The sequence below is a fragment of the Haemaphysalis longicornis genome, unplaced genomic scaffold (genome assembly GCF_048455015.1).
Source record: "Haemaphysalis longicornis isolate Haplotype H1 unplaced genomic scaffold, Haemaphysalis longicornis Haplotype H1 scaffold_3, whole genome shotgun sequence".
NCBI lineage: Eukaryota > Metazoa > Arthropoda > Arachnida > Ixodida > Ixodidae > Haemaphysalis > Haemaphysalis longicornis.
The window spans coordinates 92,024,896-92,043,604 of record NW_027526335.1 but is presented as its reverse complement, the minus strand read 5'-3'; the positions used below and the strand labels follow the sequence as shown (position 1 = coordinate 92,043,604).

The following is an 18,709-nucleotide window of genomic DNA, read 5'->3' as shown; positions in this document are numbered from 1 at the left end:
TGATGGTTATTCCCTTGGCCCTGAATAGAAAGCCGAACTTACGGCGCAACTGCAGAGGCGATTGCAACACGGCATGAAAGTGTATAACAGAATCGTGAACTACTCCAAATGAGCGTGTCCTAATTCCATCCTGCAGGGTGTTGTTAAGGACGTTGCATGGATCTTCAAAGTGAAGGGCCATGAATCTGACAATATGGACCCAACGACGCTTGAAAGAAGGGATTAGTAACTAGGGGTCTTTTGTGCGCTTTGCGGAGCGAGTGTAAAATTTATACATGTTTGGTTTGAGTTTTCATACAAACTGCAACCCCTGGAGTCTCTTCTTTATTGTCTCCACCATAAATTTTATTTAAAACAAACAAGAAATTATGGTTTGCAGAGCCGTGGAAAACCTCTAAGCGCAGAAGGAAGAAGCGGGAGTGAGATAGTCCTGCAAGTACTTTGTTTTTTTACTTGCCATTGGGAGATTGTGGCGAGAAATCTGGTAAGTAGTGCACTCCAGGTTGATCACGTCAAACAAGGGTCTCTCAAGACCACTTAATTTGTTGCTCTTCCTGGTTCTTCCTCCGGCAGGAAGAGGAATGACAGACAACACAACCATCCCCACCCATACAAACGTAACAGGCTGGCGGCGCTGCGTCTGTTACAGAAGAAAAAAAAAAAACGCTTGAGGCTTGTAAAACTGTGCGAGGGAAATACGGACAGTGTGTCAAACAATGTATCTTTCTCGGCGGTATAAACATCTTATAGAGGATTGCATGCGGCGCCTGGCGCTGAATTGTTCGCCGAATCGGTTTATTTGTTTGTCCGTAAAAAAAAAGCAACAAGAAAGCGTCTATGATGGTGGGAGCGTAGGGACTGTTGCTAATCGTAGTTCTCGTCTAAAAAATTTAAAGTGGAAGTAGACGAAGTCAACGCTGAGGCTGGTTTCGACGAAGCTGTCGTTTATTCATAAATTCCGACCTTATTTTAAGACTGTCGAGTTTTTTGTTTTTTTTTTGTTTTGTACATACGGAAAAAAGTGAAGACACAACAGATTTCTTTTTTACCATATCTCCATTCGATACGGCCCCCCGTCACGCACACCTCGTTCGCAAAGCCCGTTAAACTAGAAAACCGGGGCATAATGATGGCATTACTCGCACAAAGTTTCCTCGAAATTTTGGGCACCCAGAAACGTACTTCTGAGTCGTATAACGGATTGGGTCGTCTCCAATTCGCTTCTATTTTTTTTACTTCATTGCGCGGTCGCAAAGACGGGGACGCACGGCTCACTTTGTCACCCGTGTAACTCATTTCCGGAAGATTCCGTCCGGTCGGCGGAAGTGAATTCAGCTTAAGATTGTCTGCGTTCCCGGAAATTCTCCCCACCGCGCGAAATACGGTATTTCCGCCCGGCCGACACCTTTCTCTGCTCAGTGGGAACTCACTCTTATTGCTTTTTCTTCTCAACCAACAGCTGTGTCAGTGATCATATCTTCAGCCACGTCAAGTACCACTTTTGCCTTTGCCTCCAGCGGCTGTTCGTACCGCAGGATTTGCGCTGGTGTACGTCTGTGCGAACCAGGCCTTGTGCGGGACGGTGATTGCACAGCTTCTTTTCAAGTGGACAAAAAAGAACATCGCTTGTTCAAAGAAATTTAAATCTGCCACTTGATGCGTAGAAAACTGATGCTATGATGCGCGTTGTACGTCCTTATGATTTCAGACTAGTTAAGGCCACCTAATCTTTTTAACTTAATAACGGGCATATAATACAGTGCCCATGAGTGCTTTTGTGCTTAATCTCTTCCAGAAATGCTATCACGGCGAGGTGTAATGAATTTCATCACATGATTCTCGGCGGAAGGTCGATTTGAATATGCGAATTTATCAAAAACCAGGATACAAAATAATCGGGTATTGCATGTCAGATAGGCAAGGTATTTTCTAATTTATTATTCTATGCTCAAATAAGTAATTGATCTAGCGATCAAATAATACAAAGAATACGTTAAGAGCTAAAAAAAAAAAACACACAACGAAAGAGAACGAAAACAAACACGAAAATGCCGTAGAAGGAAAGTTATACCCCTGTCACACGGGCACTTTCAACCGCGAGGCTCGCTGAGAAGACTCCGCAGGGCTACCTGCATGGTGTCCCCACCCTACCCCGTTCCGCAGTAATCTTTGTTAATAAGACAATCGCTAATGCGGCCCTTACACCCTCTACACTGCTGAAATGGTTCAATTTGAACTCTTCAGCCTCTCCGTACTGTCCCCATTGCCAGCAGAATGTTTTTTCAGACCTCAAGCACCTCACTTGGCACTGTGCAACTTGCGCATCTACTCGCGATTCTTTGCTCAGTGCTCTGCCCCCCAACTCGTCCCCTGACGATCCCCCGTACGAAGACCCAAATTTTCTGCATGCTCTAGGTGTGTTTTCCATTAAGAGTGGCCTGGCAAGGGTAGTGTGAGATGGGGTCTACAATCCCCCTCCCAAAGAAATCACTGCATCTATCTCCAACAAGCCATCTCTAATGATTGAGTGATCACCTCCCCCTGCTCCCTTCTTCCCCTTCCCCAACTACGGCCATGTGGCCTCCCCCGTCTTAATAAATGTCATTCATTCATTCATTGAAGTGAATCGCGATCGAGTTTTCGAGCACGCTCGACGCACTGACGCTGCTACACGGCACGTTTCAATCGCGATCGAGAAGTTGCACCGGTTGCACTCGTGTACGCCAGATGGCGCCAACAATGTACTTGCGGCCGGCGTCTGGTAACTTCGCGCGGCCGTAGGTATGCGTAACTATGTAAATGTTACCGCACGCTTATTTGGGTCAAGTTATTTGACACAATTTGTGGCGTTAGTCGAAGTTGTAACCTTCTGTGCCATTACTGAGCGGGTACGAGAGTATCGCCGCTTTCGTTCGATTGCGCTTGGAAGCCTCGATCGCGCTTGAGGAACCAGGATTGAGTTCGAGCGGGATCGAGCTCGATCGCGATTGAAACTGCCGTGTAGCAGCGCCCGATCCGGATTGAGCTCGACCCGTATCGACTCAATCGCGATTGAAAGTGCCCGTGTGACAGGGGTATTACACAGCAGTCTTTTGTCGCCCAAAGGTTTTCCTAGCCCCTTCCTTGAAAGCTCACACTTCCTTGCTGTTTTAAAACATTGGGTAATATGCACTACCCAAGATAAAAAATATCGCGAGTCAGCCTAGCCACTTGTATAATGGGTTTTATCCCGGAGCAGTCTTTTTCACTTCAGGGTTTTTTTTTCACGTTATAAACGAAATTACGTGAGTACATTGCGGCAATACGTGCCAACAGTCATCTCTCTCTAGAAAACGTTTAACTATCCGCACACCATATTTTAGCCCTACACTCTGTTATTCAAATAAGCATCCGTTGTGTGGGAATGGGCTTGTGGTCGCAACACAAAGGAATTTATGTCCATGGTAAAACAAAGGTGCGCTACTGCGAAGGTGAGCGATGATTCCGGAATCGATTCCTCTAGCTTTGGAACATAATACTGCTGGCGACAAGAGCTGTCTGGCTGTTCCTGTATAAAATTATTTCGAGTTTCATTGATTCTACGTACCTGTTAGTTGCTATTCAGTTGAGAAAGCCGAGAGGCAATGTCCGGTTATCTATACCATTCCAGGGCCTCGCCAGAGGAGTTAAGGAAAATATATTGGTAAACATTCCCCACCTTTACGGTACGCTTGCAGAAAACTTGGACATGTACCATTGCCCCCCCCCCCGTTTTTTTTACAACGGACCTGTTTAAGCTTGAGCTTGTTCCAATGGCGTTTACAAAAAAAAAAAAAAAAAAAAAACTGCGCCGCCTGTAAAGGGCGCACCACCGAAGATGGAGTAGTATAACAGTAAAGCCGGCTTCCGCGCCTGTTTGAGTGTGACTACAAGGGACATATGCGTATGCACACTCCTTACTATACCGTTTTAATGGCGATAGAGGCTACTAAAACGCAAAAAAAAATACATTGGCGCAGCTCGCGCTAGTCGTGCAAGGCTGGAGAAATAGCGGAGTTGGGGGTCGACCTAGCTATTTCCCGCCTGGGATCCGCTATTACTTCCGGGGACCGAACTGAACGGCCTTGTAAAATCCGGCTAAACTTGGCCTCACCTCTCAACACTTCGCCTAGCCTAGCAAGAACACCGTAAAGCCTAACAAAACTTGGCAAATCCTAGCAAAATGTAGCAAAACTGGAATACGCTAAGTCGACCTCCAACTCCGCTGTTGCTCCAGCCTTACACTGCTAGTGCAAGCTGCACCATATTTTTAGTCATTTTATAAAAAATTGCGAGGATTGGGGAACAATTTTTGCGTGTTTCAGTGTCTTGTGTTGACAAAGAGCACGATATACGTTCGGTCTCTGTATTCAAGGAGACATAAAGATTTCGTGTTTCTTTTGTAATAATCTTGCCCATGGCCTTGTTTTGAATGAGGTTGTTAGGATATTTGCAGAGCTGATATGTTTAGTCTCACTGCGCAGCCTTTCAGCGCAGTGTGTGCCTGCTTTAAATAAGTAGCCTTTCAATTCATGACTTGGTGTATTTCATCACTTTATTCATGTAACGTCATATCTAGATAGTCTTAACTTGGTTTTGCGGCCTTCTTATACGACATTTGCGTGTTTTTTGTTTTTGGTTTCTCGGTACCTGACACAGTGCGCCGGTGCCATGACCGCTTGGTGGTTTCTGGGCACTTTTTAGTAATTAACGAATAAATTATTTACTAATTGATGAATGTAGTTTATTAAGTAATAGATTAACTGACTTCACCCAGGTGAGCCTCCTTCATAGCGATGGAATGGCGCATAACTTAGGAGCCTGGTATTCTAAAGTGATGTAAAGCGCCGCTAAAAAAATTCACATTCGTGCAATGTTATCACGAAGGTCATGATATTAATAATCATCCTTAGCCGGGAAATCTTTAATTACATTCATATTAATAAAATATATTAAACGCCCTAATACGCAATTATCACAACTAGGTTTCGCTCTTTCATGGGGTCCCAAATCTGCACCTCTAGATTTTTTTCACAGCCTACACTATCTGTCCGGGAAGCGTGTTAACTTTATCTCTCGCCCAAGCTTAGCATCTTTCCATGTCACCACCTCTGCCCCGGGCATGTTCGAGTCCCTACCCACAAAAGCCGGACGCACCACCCACCCGCTGACCTGGCACGTGTCTTGGCAGACGGGTTACTCTGCTTTCTAAAGCCTCATACGGTGGCGACACCTGGAGTCGAATAAATTATTTAAACACAGTAGTTAAATTGTGTTAATTGGTGTTTTATTTTCTACCATCACTCACTCAATACAAAGCCGACACCGGAAAAAAGGGCTTCAACTATTTTTTTCTTTATGACAGTAAGCACTTAGAAAAACGCTCTCTTCCTTTTGCTTCTTGTATTTATGCCTGTTCGAGCAAGCAAAAGATAAACTTGTCTTCATGTGTGCAATACTAGCATCCGTTCGTCTAAAGGAAGCCTGAAGGCAGTAGAAGGTTTGGAAGACAAGCTAGCCTGGCAACACGACATAAAAATCAAGCAAAATAATACAACTGCAAATTCTATTGCCGAACCTGAATCAAGGAAACACAGTTCGTTTAAACATGGCCTTAAATATTTTCCAACAGTGTTGGAAGCCATCAATCAGGGAGAATCTTTGGAGTATAGTGGCCAACACGTAGTATTTCCCGTCAGAAGAGTCTCGTTGAGGCAGAGCACGCTTTACAGAGATAAACTGTGATTATGTTGGATGCTGGGTTTCCCCGATCAGGAACGACCGCGTATGTGACCTGCCGATAATGCTAGCGAAAAGGAAAAGTGGCCAGCATAAAATTCGATTTAAAAATTTTACTGTTCATAAGTTGAACGGACTCTGCTGCACTACCGATAAACACTTCGACTCTTACACTTTTTTCCTTAAAGCACTGCGAAAGCTGTATATATCAGCAGCACAGGGTTGCAGCGCGAGATTTACTCTTCGTATCAGATACGTCAACATGCTCCTGCTTTGCGTTTGTTGCGATTTTCTTCAAAGTGGTTACCGAATGCGTGCAATGCTGCAACTCAAAGGAGGATGATTAATAGCCGTGGTTCCACTGGAATGTGCACAAACAATTCCCAGGTAGAGAAAAAGAGAAAAAAAAATGAATAAAGAAAAGAGGAAGAAAGAAGGTGAATGGGAGGCAGGAACATATGATCAGGCCAGTAACATATGTCCTCCCCAGAGAATGGGCGCTGAGAGCCCAGCCTCCCGAGTGTTCACGAAAGCTTCGCACGAAAACTACTCGCGAAAGCGGTGGCTTTCGAGGGCACACGGACGACCGGACAGCGGAGCCATAGTGCGCTCCCAGGTACAAGGGAACGTTTGTGGTCTTCTTCACAATAATAGAGCCGGTGGAGCCTTCCACAGCCTTCCTGAACGAGTGCGCATCGCGGTAATGGTCATGCAGCTTGAGAGCGTAGGCCGGTGATGGAGAGGTTTGAAGCTAGCAGCGGACTACTGATAACGGGCGCAGCGCCACCTAGCCCTCTTTTTCCCGACTAGCGCCCTCCTCCTTAACGCTCTTTATCCACTTACGAATCCATTGCCTCCAACTCGCGCACAGAGAACTGTAAAGAATTGGGGACAATGCACATGTGCGTAGTCATGCTTTTTTTTACGTCTAGTCGTTTTTTATGTTCTACGTGCGGTAGCGCACGCGCGCGCAATCACAGACACACACACACGCACGCACGCACGAACAAACACACACGAACACACACACACGCACGAACACACACACACACACGCACATACGCACGCACACACGAACACCCACATGCACGCACGCACGCACACACAGGCACACACACGCACACGAGCGCTGGCACGCACGCGCACACACACGCACACGCGCACGTGCACGCACGCACACACGTAAGGTAACGTTATTGACAGTGGATAACTCAGCAACAGGAGTGGTTATGAACTTGAATGTTGCGATTTTTCTTCTTTTGTGTTCGCCTGGTTAGGTGAGCTTGTAATGACTGGCCGAGGGTCGAACTGCTAGCTGTGCGGTGTGTCTGCAGCGCAATCGAATCAAGACTGCATACATAGAAAAATAAATCGAAATCACAATTAATGCTGAATACACGCGATACAAAGTTAAGAAAAAAAAAAAGTAAAATTTTGCGTGCTTGGATGTACACGAGAAATTGCAGCACGAGGAAATACATCAGAAACCAGCCCTACCGTAAAACGAAAACGCAAATAACGGGAGGGTTACGAAACAAAACAGCGAGATAAACAATTACCCACTCGTCCCGACACTTCCCCGAGAGAGGGGCAAATCGAGAGGCAGCGCCACTTCGCGGATTTAATGACGCCCCGACGACGCACGTGCGAGGAAAGCACAGCGAAGCGGACACCTGCGCACCACGACGCCCCGGGGTAGCGGATGTAGCTGGCGGTTGTCCGCTGCGGTCCGACCCTGTCCTCGACCAGTTGTAGCGTGGGTCCCGAAATTGGGCCACCGAGACAGTCGGGCACGCGGTCGCGACAAGCGAAACGCGTGGTCCGTCGGCCGCGCTAAACGTTTTCCAATACGTGCATTCGCAAGTGCGTCGGCAAGCACTGCGTTGAGGGCCAACGCCAGCTAGATAAGGAAAGGCCCGGGAAACCACACTCATTGTCTCACCCCTACCAAATGGTCAATAGGACGACCCGATATTGGCTTCACGCTTGAATTCTATTTCTTTCCGGAATGGTAAGTGGTTACGATTACAAGGGGACCGATACTTCTAGCAAGGGCTTTCTCATAAGCTGTGACGAGTGCTGGCTGGAGGCTTTCCTCGGTCGAGACGAAAACGTTGCCGCGCGCTCATCCGCCCGTCGACGCGTCGGTGCCGAGTGTGCAAAGCCCGAGGGAGTGATATTCATTACCAACTTATGGATTTGTCATTACAGCGGAATGCGCCTGCCTGCCTGCCCTGCCGGCTCCGCCGAGCACCTTCCGCGACACGCGAAAACGACAACTTCCCTCTCCGCACTCTTCGTCGTTCGGTGAGCCAAAACTGCAGGCACGAGGCGAAGAGGCGGGAGTGATTGGCGTCTATAACAGCCCGGAGAGGCCGCTGCTAGGTTCCTCCGATATCTGCTCTACGCAGTTCGCGGGCGTCCCGCGTCCAAGCGCAGTTCCGGAAGAGCCTTGCCGGCTGAAATTGGTCACAACGTAATGGGGAGAAAATCAAAACAATGACAATAGTTTACGCTGCTGGTTTCTCTTTCTTTTTTTTTTCTTCCCTATCACGCTTCTTCGTCCTTCGGAAAACGCTTGGGAAAACGTCAGGCTGCAGTTAACGTAAAGGACAGAACAAGAAAGAAAAAAAGAGTTAAGGTCTCATTTGCTGGTGAGGACCGAGTAAGGGGACCGAGAATTTCTGTTTTGGACGGTCAATGTGGGAATTGATAATGCAGTGGTCAGAGGCAATATAAACCAACGGGAAGGTTCTTTTAAGTTCATCGCGATTGGTACATGCCATCAAAGTGTTCGTTACTTTTGTTGTCATTTACTTTGCCTGCAACCTTTGCAAACAAGTCATAAGCTGGAAGCCGTCATTATTTGATTCTTTATTGGTTGCAGCGGAACAAGGCCGGACGGGTGAAAAATAAAAAGGGCCGGAGGAGAATCTTTCACTGCAAGTCGAATGGGCAGCCAATTCGTTCTCGACAGAAATACATTGGCTTTTCACAGAGGCAGCTAAAATTCAAGTTGCGGGACGTTCGGCTCGAAGGAGCATAAAAGGCTGCATGCACCCCCCCCCCCCTTTCCCCGTAGACACTCTTGTTTGCGACGTCATCGTTGTCGGAAAAATTGCATGATGAACGAACATGATATCGTTTATCTTAATCAATTCACCAAGAAGCTAAACACTCATTTTCATTGTGTCATCTTTGTTCACGCAAACCAAGATGCTAAAAATTTTGGGTAAGTTCTTCTTACGAACTTTGAACACGATGGGATCAGATAACAAAGGCAAACTCACGCACGCACACTTCTCCTTGATCTCCTCCTCCCTCATGTAATTTGTGGATGGCAGGTCTTTTATACTCCTTGATTATTAAAGCAATGCTCATTCTAGGCTAATGCGCATTCTTCTCTTTCATCTGTATGAGGATCCTCCTCCTTCTCATCAACATCATCATCATCTTCATCGTCGTTATTGTTGTCGCCATCACCTTCAACCTCTCCTGGATCATAATAATCATTATTATCATGATCCTGGTCGTCTTCATTCCAAGAACACATTCTTTACTCCACTCATCCGTGAATACATTTTTTATCAGGAAAAGGATTCCGATACCACTCGTTTCGCCAGAAGTTTGCCATAACCCTCTAAATAATTAATTTCCAAATCAGATCGAGATTTCACTCAGTAATCGCTTCAGCCACTGTTGAAATTTTCAGCACACGATCCACCTTCTGCGTCGTCCTCCCTAGAGTTTTTCATGAGGAAAACTATCCGCATTTTTTTCGCTGGCTTGAGATTTAAATGACAAAGGCAGATATACGCCAGTGAATGTGGTACCTTTTATTTCAAACGGGCAGAAAACAAAACACCTCGTTAACAGCACACCACGCCGTACTCCCTCGCTAAGCGATGATACACGGGACCACCTTGTCGGTGGTAGTCGCACTTCTGCCCGCCACCACTGCAGAAATACGAGCGCAATCAAGGGATTCTCCGTACTTACAGTAGATTTATTTCGTGCGCTTGGAAGCCTCCGTGTATGCTCACTTGCGTCGTTCATTTAGTTCTAAGTCGGAAGGCTTTGAACGCTGCATGTAAAATAAGAATGGGCTGAAAAGACGAAGTATGAGCACTACAAGTTTTGAATTCTTCATGCATCGTCAGATTTTATGTAGGTGGCACATAAGTTTAACGAACGTAATTTGTAAACCAAGCTACAAACAGGCACAAAAAAAAACTAGTGATCTGGATCTACTGATTAGTGGGGCCGTATTGCTGCGCATTACGCGAACAGCCGATTTCCGATTAGCAAGCTGCGCGGGGCACAAACAGCGAATTCGCATAAAACGCGATTTAGGAAATCCCACAAAAGGAATGCACTGAAATTCATCTCTCGGGGCCTGCTCGTCCGTTGATAGGCTTTTTCGCAAGGCTATTGTGTTCAGCAGCGAAGTGGTCACACACCTGAAAATCGACATACCGCGGCGGTGTTTACACGAAACGTGTGAGGTCCGTGTCCTAGGAAGCACTAGAATGTGACGCGGGGCGCTAGGCCGCTTCACGGCCGACGAGAGCTGCTCCGATTGGTTCTTCTCCTTTGGAGCTCACACGTGATCCAGCGTTGAACCCGTGGATTCTTGCCCACCAAGATGGCTGCGGGTTGAGCCTCCGATGCGCTGAGAATAAGGAATCTGCCATTTTTCTTCGTTTCCAGTCTGTCGGTGAACGACACACGCTCGTGGCACTCGCTCCAGGTCCGCCCATCGGTATACTCGTATACACACGCACACACAGACGCACACACAGCAGACACGGAGCGCGCACCAACTCTTCTTTTCTGCTTTTGTCGCTGCGGTTGTGTTTTGCCCGCGATTCTGGTCATTTTCTTATTTCATAATAATAATAACGAACTGCGTTCTTGAGGTGTTATGAAAATTAGATGGTCTACACACGCGTAGAAACCCTGATCTATCTTTTGCTGCTTATACTTTCGCAATTTGGTCTCAGCTTTATAGATTCTTGTGATGGTGATTGCCGGGGCCTTCTAACGTATTCGTTTCAGGGCTTCCTAAGAGAGGTACAATTACAACAAGTTTGATGCGTTCAGGCGCCGCTTGTTTGCGCATTGCAATAGCAAACTCAGTTCAGCAACTAAGAAGGCAATATTCCACAATATTGTTTAACTCCATATCCAGCACATTGGACCTGTATAGGCGTGTCCGCAGATCAGCTTTTGTAGGTGTCACGGTAAAAGCTTTTGGAATATACACGAAGTCGGGAATCAATGATAAACGCACTGTTGATATCAACGTGATGATTACTGCGGTCTTATGTGCCTAGCCGTGAAGTAGTTGGGCTCTGTTAAGAAATAATTTTTTGAAAGCGATTTTGTCTCGAAGCATTCGTTTTGGTTGAGGCCAGCGCCCCAACAAGCCTGAATTATTTCCGCACCACAAAATTAGGCCGCTTCCAAACCCCTCCTTCTTTCCCACGAGTCTCATTAAGCGCTTCCTCAAGGCTGTGCTAAGATCTCCGAGGAGACAACCTACCGGGACAGCCTGATTCTTTTTTTGCGACGCTACCTGTTACCTTACTTCTCCTGCTATCGTTTTTCCCAATTATTCCTTATCCAAGTGAGAGATAGCAAACTAGGCTATAGCCTGAATAACATACCTGCCTGTCTTTTGATCCCTCCCTCCCTCCCTCCCTCCCTCCCTCCCTCCCTCCCTCCCTCCCTCCCTCCCTCCCTCCCTCCCTCCCTCCCTCCCTTTCTCAATCCTTCCTGCCTATTATTTTCTTTTCCTTATTTTCCTTCCCTTTCCATCCTTCCTTTCGTTCATGCAAAATTTTTGGGGGTCGATGCAATGAATATCTGATCTCAATTGAGGAATCACTCACTTCTGCCAGCGGCTTATGCGTCCGGTGGAGTGAATACCAAGGCATCAAGCACGCTCAAAAGCAAGAAAAAAAAAACCTTACACTTATAAAAAGAAAATGTACATATTTTGTGGAATATTCAGTCAAGTTAGCTGTCATTCAAAAGTTGGTTGACGGAAATTTCGCACGCAAAATGGTATAAAGCTGCTAGTTTCGGAACTAGTTTATGCTCGGATGATTCTGCTTGACACAACGTAAACGGGAAAAACCTGCAATTCACCGCAGCGACAAAAGCCGGTTTTATAACTTCTTTATTGTACCGCGGAGAAGCCACCGGTCACCGAAGATATCTCCTAAAACGTCCCTAATTCCTGTGTCTCAGTATGCTCTCGACTATACCGCACAACAAGACTGAAAAACATACCTATTGCGTTGATTTACACTTTTCTCGAATGGTGAACGGAGAACTCAAAATTGTCACTCAAAGTGCAATTTCGTCGTGACGCTACCTTTCGAGACATTCTAATTTTTGAGGCGAGAACGGAGCAAAATCTTCCTGACGAAAATGCGTCCCCGAACGGATTGTTCACAAGAGAGCAGCACCACGCCACTCCGTGTAACGGGCAGGCACACATCGACGCACACCGAGGACGAAGCAGGCGTCGTCCAGCACTGCTTTCGTAGGCACCGCTTCGGCAACACGTCCAGCAGCGTCGGGTGACGACGGGCGCTCGCATCCGGTGTCCCGTCACTCGGCCAGCCCCTCCATCTTCATCTTTCAGGGCCCTACAAACTTGGTGTTTGCTGGGGTCCACGACGACGACGACACGGGAGAGAGGGAGAGAGGGGAAGGGAAACGAATCACAATTAGCAACTGGACTACATTGAAGCGCCGTCAACAGACACGGCTTGAGTTAGATATTATGTGAATAAACAGGAAGTACACTGCTAGCGGACAAGCATGGAAGAAGCATTGACGCCTCTTTTCCTGTTATTGTATTTCTTTAGAGCTGGGAAAGCGTAGAATGAGGATTGCTGAGAAAAAGCGGCAGAAAAAAAGAAAAAGTGGCAGGGGAAATACAGTATGTCTGAAATGCCACTGTAACTGTTTGTTTGGGTCGGAACTGTGTGACATTAATACTTTTTCCAGGAACGCAAAAAAAAAAACCAAAGTTCGGAGTTTTTCGCGCATGCGGCAGCGTAGCCGCGCAGGTCGACGGAGACGTTCCGGCGGGACTCTACATGAAAGGTGACCAAGCACTAGGTAGGGAAAGTGGGTGCGTCGTAGCGACACGGACAGATCTGAACAAGTCACTGTACCTTGTTAAAACGCATCAACAGCGCAAAGGACGTCATCCGAAACAACTTACAGCAACACAGACGCTAACTTACAACTGGAGTTGGCTGAAAAACCACAGGTCCATCGTTGCGTGCGTCTAATTTTGCGTTATTAATGTAGCGTGTGTTATCGGCACGACTGCACTGATTGGGATAGTCCCGTGAGGGCAATTCCCTCGTTGGGAATATTCCGCGTGTGTGTGCACGTCTGACGACGACAAGGAAGGAAGAAGCGGCGCTTGGCGCGCGAGTAGATCAAGGGCAGTGTCTGACAGCTTGCTTGGCACGACGAATCCCGGCTTCTTCACAGCTGTGACTGCCATCTAGCGGCCCATATATCCCGCTTCAGCTTGATGAGGTGCCCGCTGCAGACGCGCAGGTTACAGAGAGGCGCATTACTGTCAAACAAATGCCTTTACCTAAATCTCTTTCCAGCCTCTCTCCAACACTTTTTATGGCTTTGAAACTATTAATAACAATGCGTGTTTCAGGACAAGCTCGTTATTTCGGAACATTAAAACAAAACTTTATACAGGTCGCAGCAAACTCCCCTGCAGAGTAATTCACGCGTTCAATTCTTTACCGCCTTGCCGACAGAGTCGAATTAAAGTCCAATCTTGTGAGGGATTCGATAGTTGTCGTCTGTCCGTGACGGCAGCCGGCGATGCACTCACTGGTGGTCACAATGCAACGACTAAGTGCACCTGCGTCTAACGCCGAAACGCCCTGCGCCAAAGCCAACTTTTCCACGTACTCTATAAAGATGACGATGACAATGATGATAATATCCTTAAAGGGTTTAATGCGTACCAACCCGGGGCATTGGAAGGCATGTATACCCACTTGGGCTGTTGGCCCGGGGTTGACGGTGCACCTGCGCTTGATGTGCTTTTGTGGAAACCGATTGTGTAAGTTGGATTTCCCGCAGTGCGTTGTGGGCTTGACGATTTGGACGATTTGGATTTGATACTTCTACTTTAGACTTTGAAGACATTGGCTTTCAATTCAAGAAATCTTCGCGTTCCACCATCTTTCACTTCATTCACGATCATCATCATCGTCAGAGAAAGTTTGCTTCCCTCCAGTGCGTTTTAGTGTGGACGGTCGCCATCAGTGAGGAAAAAGAAAGCTTCGCTTTAAGACCCAAACTGCTTCGTGCATGTCGGAATGGCGCAATCGAATAAAAGCAGGATTCATAACGTGAGGTTCCAGGTGCGGTTACGACCACGGGAAGCGTTTTTTTTTTTTTTTTTTTTGAGGCGCTTCTGTAAAGTTGGCTTTTCTGTAGTGCGTCTTGCCGTGTGCCGGACGCCATCAGTGAGGCGTAGAAAGCTTCGCTTTAAAACGCGTCAGTGTTGTTGAGGCAGGAAAGACGCGGAGCGTTATAACACGCAATCTATCGCCGCTGGATGAAAAGACACAGAACCGGCGGCCGTTGCGTGCAGCGTCGCATGAACGGTGGCCATAAAGAGGACTTTACCGTTCCTGCCACCGCAATGGCGTTGATGGCCGAGGACAGGTAGCAGGTAAGCATAATGCTGCGTATGCGGAAACTGACCGACGCACATGACACCGTGTATTGCGTCGGCGAGGTGGATTGGCTGCTACCAATACCCACGTGTGTGACGCGGCTAGCCGCTAAGGTGCGTTTTCATTAAGTGAGCATGAGCCACTGCCCTAAAGATGCCTTGACGTTATCACGGCTCGAATTCTGTTTTTCTGAAGCAGCAATTCGAAGATTCTTCGCTCACTGTGGCTGTCTCGCATTTATCCGCATAAACAACTTCCCTCCGAGCGTGAAGAACGTACAGTCATGGACAATTCGAATACGAACCACGGAGCGCATGGCCGAAGATACCGGTATCGTCACCTGGCAGCGGCCTTGAAAAATGCTCGGACATGCGCAGTGGAGATGTCGGGAGCGAGGCTGCTTGTCCCACTCCCACTGCGATGCGTTGCCCCTGCTCGCTCGCATGGTTGCCTTCCTGCCATGCCGCAAGAGCGCTTAAAGAATTGCTAGCGTTGCGGTGCAAGATCGTATCTGTTGTCACTGTGTGCTCGGCTCACATGAGCGCCTGCTTGCCGTGTGTGCCCGCGTCACATTGCCGACATAGCTTTGCATGCGGGGTTCAGGAAAGGGATCAAATAACGATGGACATTTGGGTGGCTCCCAAACCAGGCTCAGTGCTGCTCGCTCCGCATATTTCTAAATGTACAGAGTGCTTGCCAAAACAAAAAAAAAACATTGTTGCGCAACTTGCCTACACAATGGTTAGACCTGCCTCTCTTCCTAATTTTTGTTGTATATTGGAATTCTGTCAGTTTTTTCCGAGACCAAACAATGCTTGCAGTTAATTTACATCATTGCAGATGAATTCTGGTGGTATATCTATTGTTTGCTACTAGCACCAACTCCGCGACTCCATGAAATGACGTAGCCATGACTCCGTTAAACAAAGGCGCATTCTTCGCGGCCAGTTCATTGTTCGATTCCCGAGCCACTGCACCCCAAACGCAAAACAGTGCAGCGCCGTCAGAAGTTAGGCGGCATGCATTTATTTTGGCTTCATATCTGTGCGATTGTTTTCTTCAAGGCACCATGATGAGCTCAACAGCATGCTTTACGCGAGCGTGCACGCGTTTCCCACGCAAGCACTGGCGGCAGCTGCAAGGAAATACGCGCCGAATTGCTCTCAACGCGACCAACACCTTCAGCTGCAGCAGCGCTGGTACTTTCAGTGCTTGCAGCGCTCTTGCGGCGTGGAGACAAGACAAGCATGCGAGCGAGGAGAGGGCGACATATCGCAGTGGGACACGCAGCCTCGCACCCGACATCTCAACTGCGCATGTCCGTGCGTTTTCCACGGCCGCTGCCAGGTGACGGCACCGGTATCTCGGGCCATGCGCTCCGTGGTTCGTATTTGAATTGTCCATGACTGTACATGAGTTTGATTACTTTGAAATCCCTGCGCTGACATTACTGAAATTACGGTAGTAATAAAATATTTCAGACATTTTTAGCGCTTTCAGAACAGAACGAACGGAAAAGAAGATATGAAAAGGCGATTTACACTTTTTGCTTTATTGCACTGTCTAACGCGAATTATTGTTTATCAACCTGCCTACACTAACAACCTTCTTTTCATCATTTTAGAGATGTTTTGCCGTTAAGATGGTCTACATAATGTCATATTGTAAGGGCCACACTAAAATGCTGTTTAACTTTCGGTAAATGTTTATCCAGTTTACAGCTGCATTGTCTAGTAAAGTTACGTTAAGCCCGATCAACTTGTAATAACAGCGTCATCTGAGAATAGTCAGCTGTTTTTTAAAGACCATGCTTAATAATCAGCTTCTGAAGCGCACTATAAGTATAATGTAAATGACGATGCGTACTTACCTTGATAATACATATTTTTGTACATGGAGGGGCAGTTGGACCCCTGTAACGAAATCACAGAGATATTAATAACATGGTCGGCTAGTGGTGTTCCTTTCGCCAATGTGTGCATTTACATAAAAAAAAACACAGCCTTCCACTACTATGAACATGAAAAACTAGCGAAGCTGTATTGGTGGATAACTGTGTTGAGTTAAGTATGGTGACTTAATAAAGACACACGCCTAGAATTATCTTAAGTTAATTGTCATACAAGGTGTTTCAGTCTTGTTCGGTAAAGCAAGGGTTACAGCCGTTCTCTGCAAGCATTCTCCCTCCGTAGACGGCCTGGTATGGACAGCAGACGGGAATTTTGTAGCGGTTACGACTTCGCTGTAAACAAACTAATTATCGTAAGTAAATAAAACTCCGAGTTATGATAGAGTAGTCTCAGCGGCTAATTTCAATATATTTTTTTTCAAGGAGGCTTCTACTAGACTGAGTGCAAAAGAACGTTTTACACTCGCTCTGGAGCAAGCGCGTGCGATTCTTTGTCGCCGCGACAGGAAGACGCACGCAATTTTGGTCAGAACCTAGCGCAAGACAGTTTTCCTGTAAAAAAAAATTGCAGCGAGCTATAAAATTGAAAAGACGGGACCTACAGTAATCAAGCTAGAGTAAACAAGTCATCTTTACCACCCTCAGCACCAGGAACATTATCAGTACTATAAACATCTGTAACAGTCTATACCTGAGCGCTGCGACGCCAAGATCCCCCTATTACGACTTCCATTCTTTTTGTGTCCACGACCAAAAAACGTCACATGTTGAATATTTTAATTTTCTCCGATCCAGGCTGTTATCTGTAAGCGTTTTTCTTTCGTGAAATGCACACAATCGTGATAACATTTCTGTGGCATCAGACAGTTGTGAAAAAACCGCCCGCATCTTCCCACGGGGGGAACTCGAGTAAATGCGTCGCCGAGTGGTGGGGGTACCGCGTGAATGTTGCGTAATTGGGTGTGGTTTGGGAATGCTTAATTGTTATTTCGTCTTTGTTATTCTTATTTATTGAATGAAGGAGAAGCGAAGGCAAGGAGTGTAAAGTTAAAGCCTGTCTTTATTGCTTGGTGCCGTCAAGCAAAGCGTCAAGTCAAGCGAAAGCCAAGCAAAGACGCCCTTGACTGAATCCCGAACGCGCGCTCCGCCGCTTATATACACACCGCCCGCGTTCGAGAGAGAGGAGTACGGGGGAGAGACGCGCATGCGCACACTTCCTTACACAAGCGCGCGAACTTTCCACGCACCCACCACGCCGTTATCACGTGTACACGCCCTGCCGCCGTTACTGTTGAGCGCGACGCAGCGCACGGGTAGCTACGACGCATGCGCGCACAGACGCGCTCCCCCCGCACTGCCGCAGCTGTTGTTGAGAGCGACGGAGCGCACGGGGTACACGCGCTCCTCCCGTACCGCCGCACCTGTTGTTGAGAGCGAGGAGGGTACAGGGGAGAGACGCGCACCTGCGCCTCGAAGCGACGCGCATGCGCAGTGAGCGTGTGGACGGCGCCGACAACATCGACGAGTGACATCGCGAGCCTAAGAAATGCTTCGCATTTAAAACCAGTTTCGTGTGAAAAACGCTTCGAAGCGCTTCCTCTCACGTTCTTTTTAATTCGCACACTTGAATAGACGTAAGATTGCACTCATTGCCCCGAGTTCCAAAGTTTCGAGGGGAGAAACAGCAGAAGATGCACCAACCTGCTTCCACTTGAAGTCAATGTTGGTTCTAACGAGCCTCTGGTTGACCGGGAGTGTGGGCCTGAAGTTGTCCGAAAGCGGAGCCTTGGCGTTCAGCTCGTCGCCTTGCATCAGCTTCCGCAGGAGGTACAGCTGCGAACAACGAAGACGGAGAGTAATACGTATACACGGAGCCGAATGGAGAACGCAACATCAAGGCGTACCGTCGAACGGTACAACAGCAGCAGCAGCAGTGGCACCGTGTGATCGCAAAAAAAAAAAAAAAAAAAATTGGCGCAGTTTGCACTAGTTGTGCAAGGCTGGAAAAGAAAAATTGAATTACGCTCCAACCAATCCTACATAGACAAAACCCGATGTTTCGAAGCCGGCTCGGCTTATTCTTCAGGGGTGACTGTGGGGCCACATTGCAGCTGCGTCTTATATCCTTTCAGCGTTTCTGACCTCGCAAAAAGCTTTTGAGTGACTTTTGAGTTACTTTTGAGTAACTTCCCAACCAGACAAAAGTCTCTCAGATGTTCACCTTCAAGGCTGGAGAAACAGCGGAGATGGGGGTTGGCTTAGCTTCTTCGGTTTTGCTAAGCTTCCGCACGATACTCGGTGT

General features: G+C 47.3%; 1 protein-coding gene across 1 annotated transcript in view; it reads right to left on the bottom strand.

The window, feature by feature from the left end:
• Window positions 1-11,523: 11,523 nt before the first annotated feature.
• Window positions 11,524-18,709, bottom strand: part of LOC144174858 (carbonic anhydrase-related protein 10-like) — a 206,100-nt gene continuing 198,914 nt past the window's right edge. The window contains exons 8-10 of the mRNA XM_077703802.1: window positions 18,109-18,240; window positions 16,369-16,411; window positions 11,524-12,434 (exon numbers count right to left, since the gene is read on the bottom strand). Coding sequence (XP_077559928.1) covers window positions 12,409-12,434; window positions 16,369-16,411; window positions 18,109-18,240 — 201 coding nt within the window. The 3' untranslated portion in view covers window positions 11,524-12,408. The remainder of the gene's footprint in view (window positions 12,435-16,368; window positions 16,412-18,108; window positions 18,241-18,709) is intronic.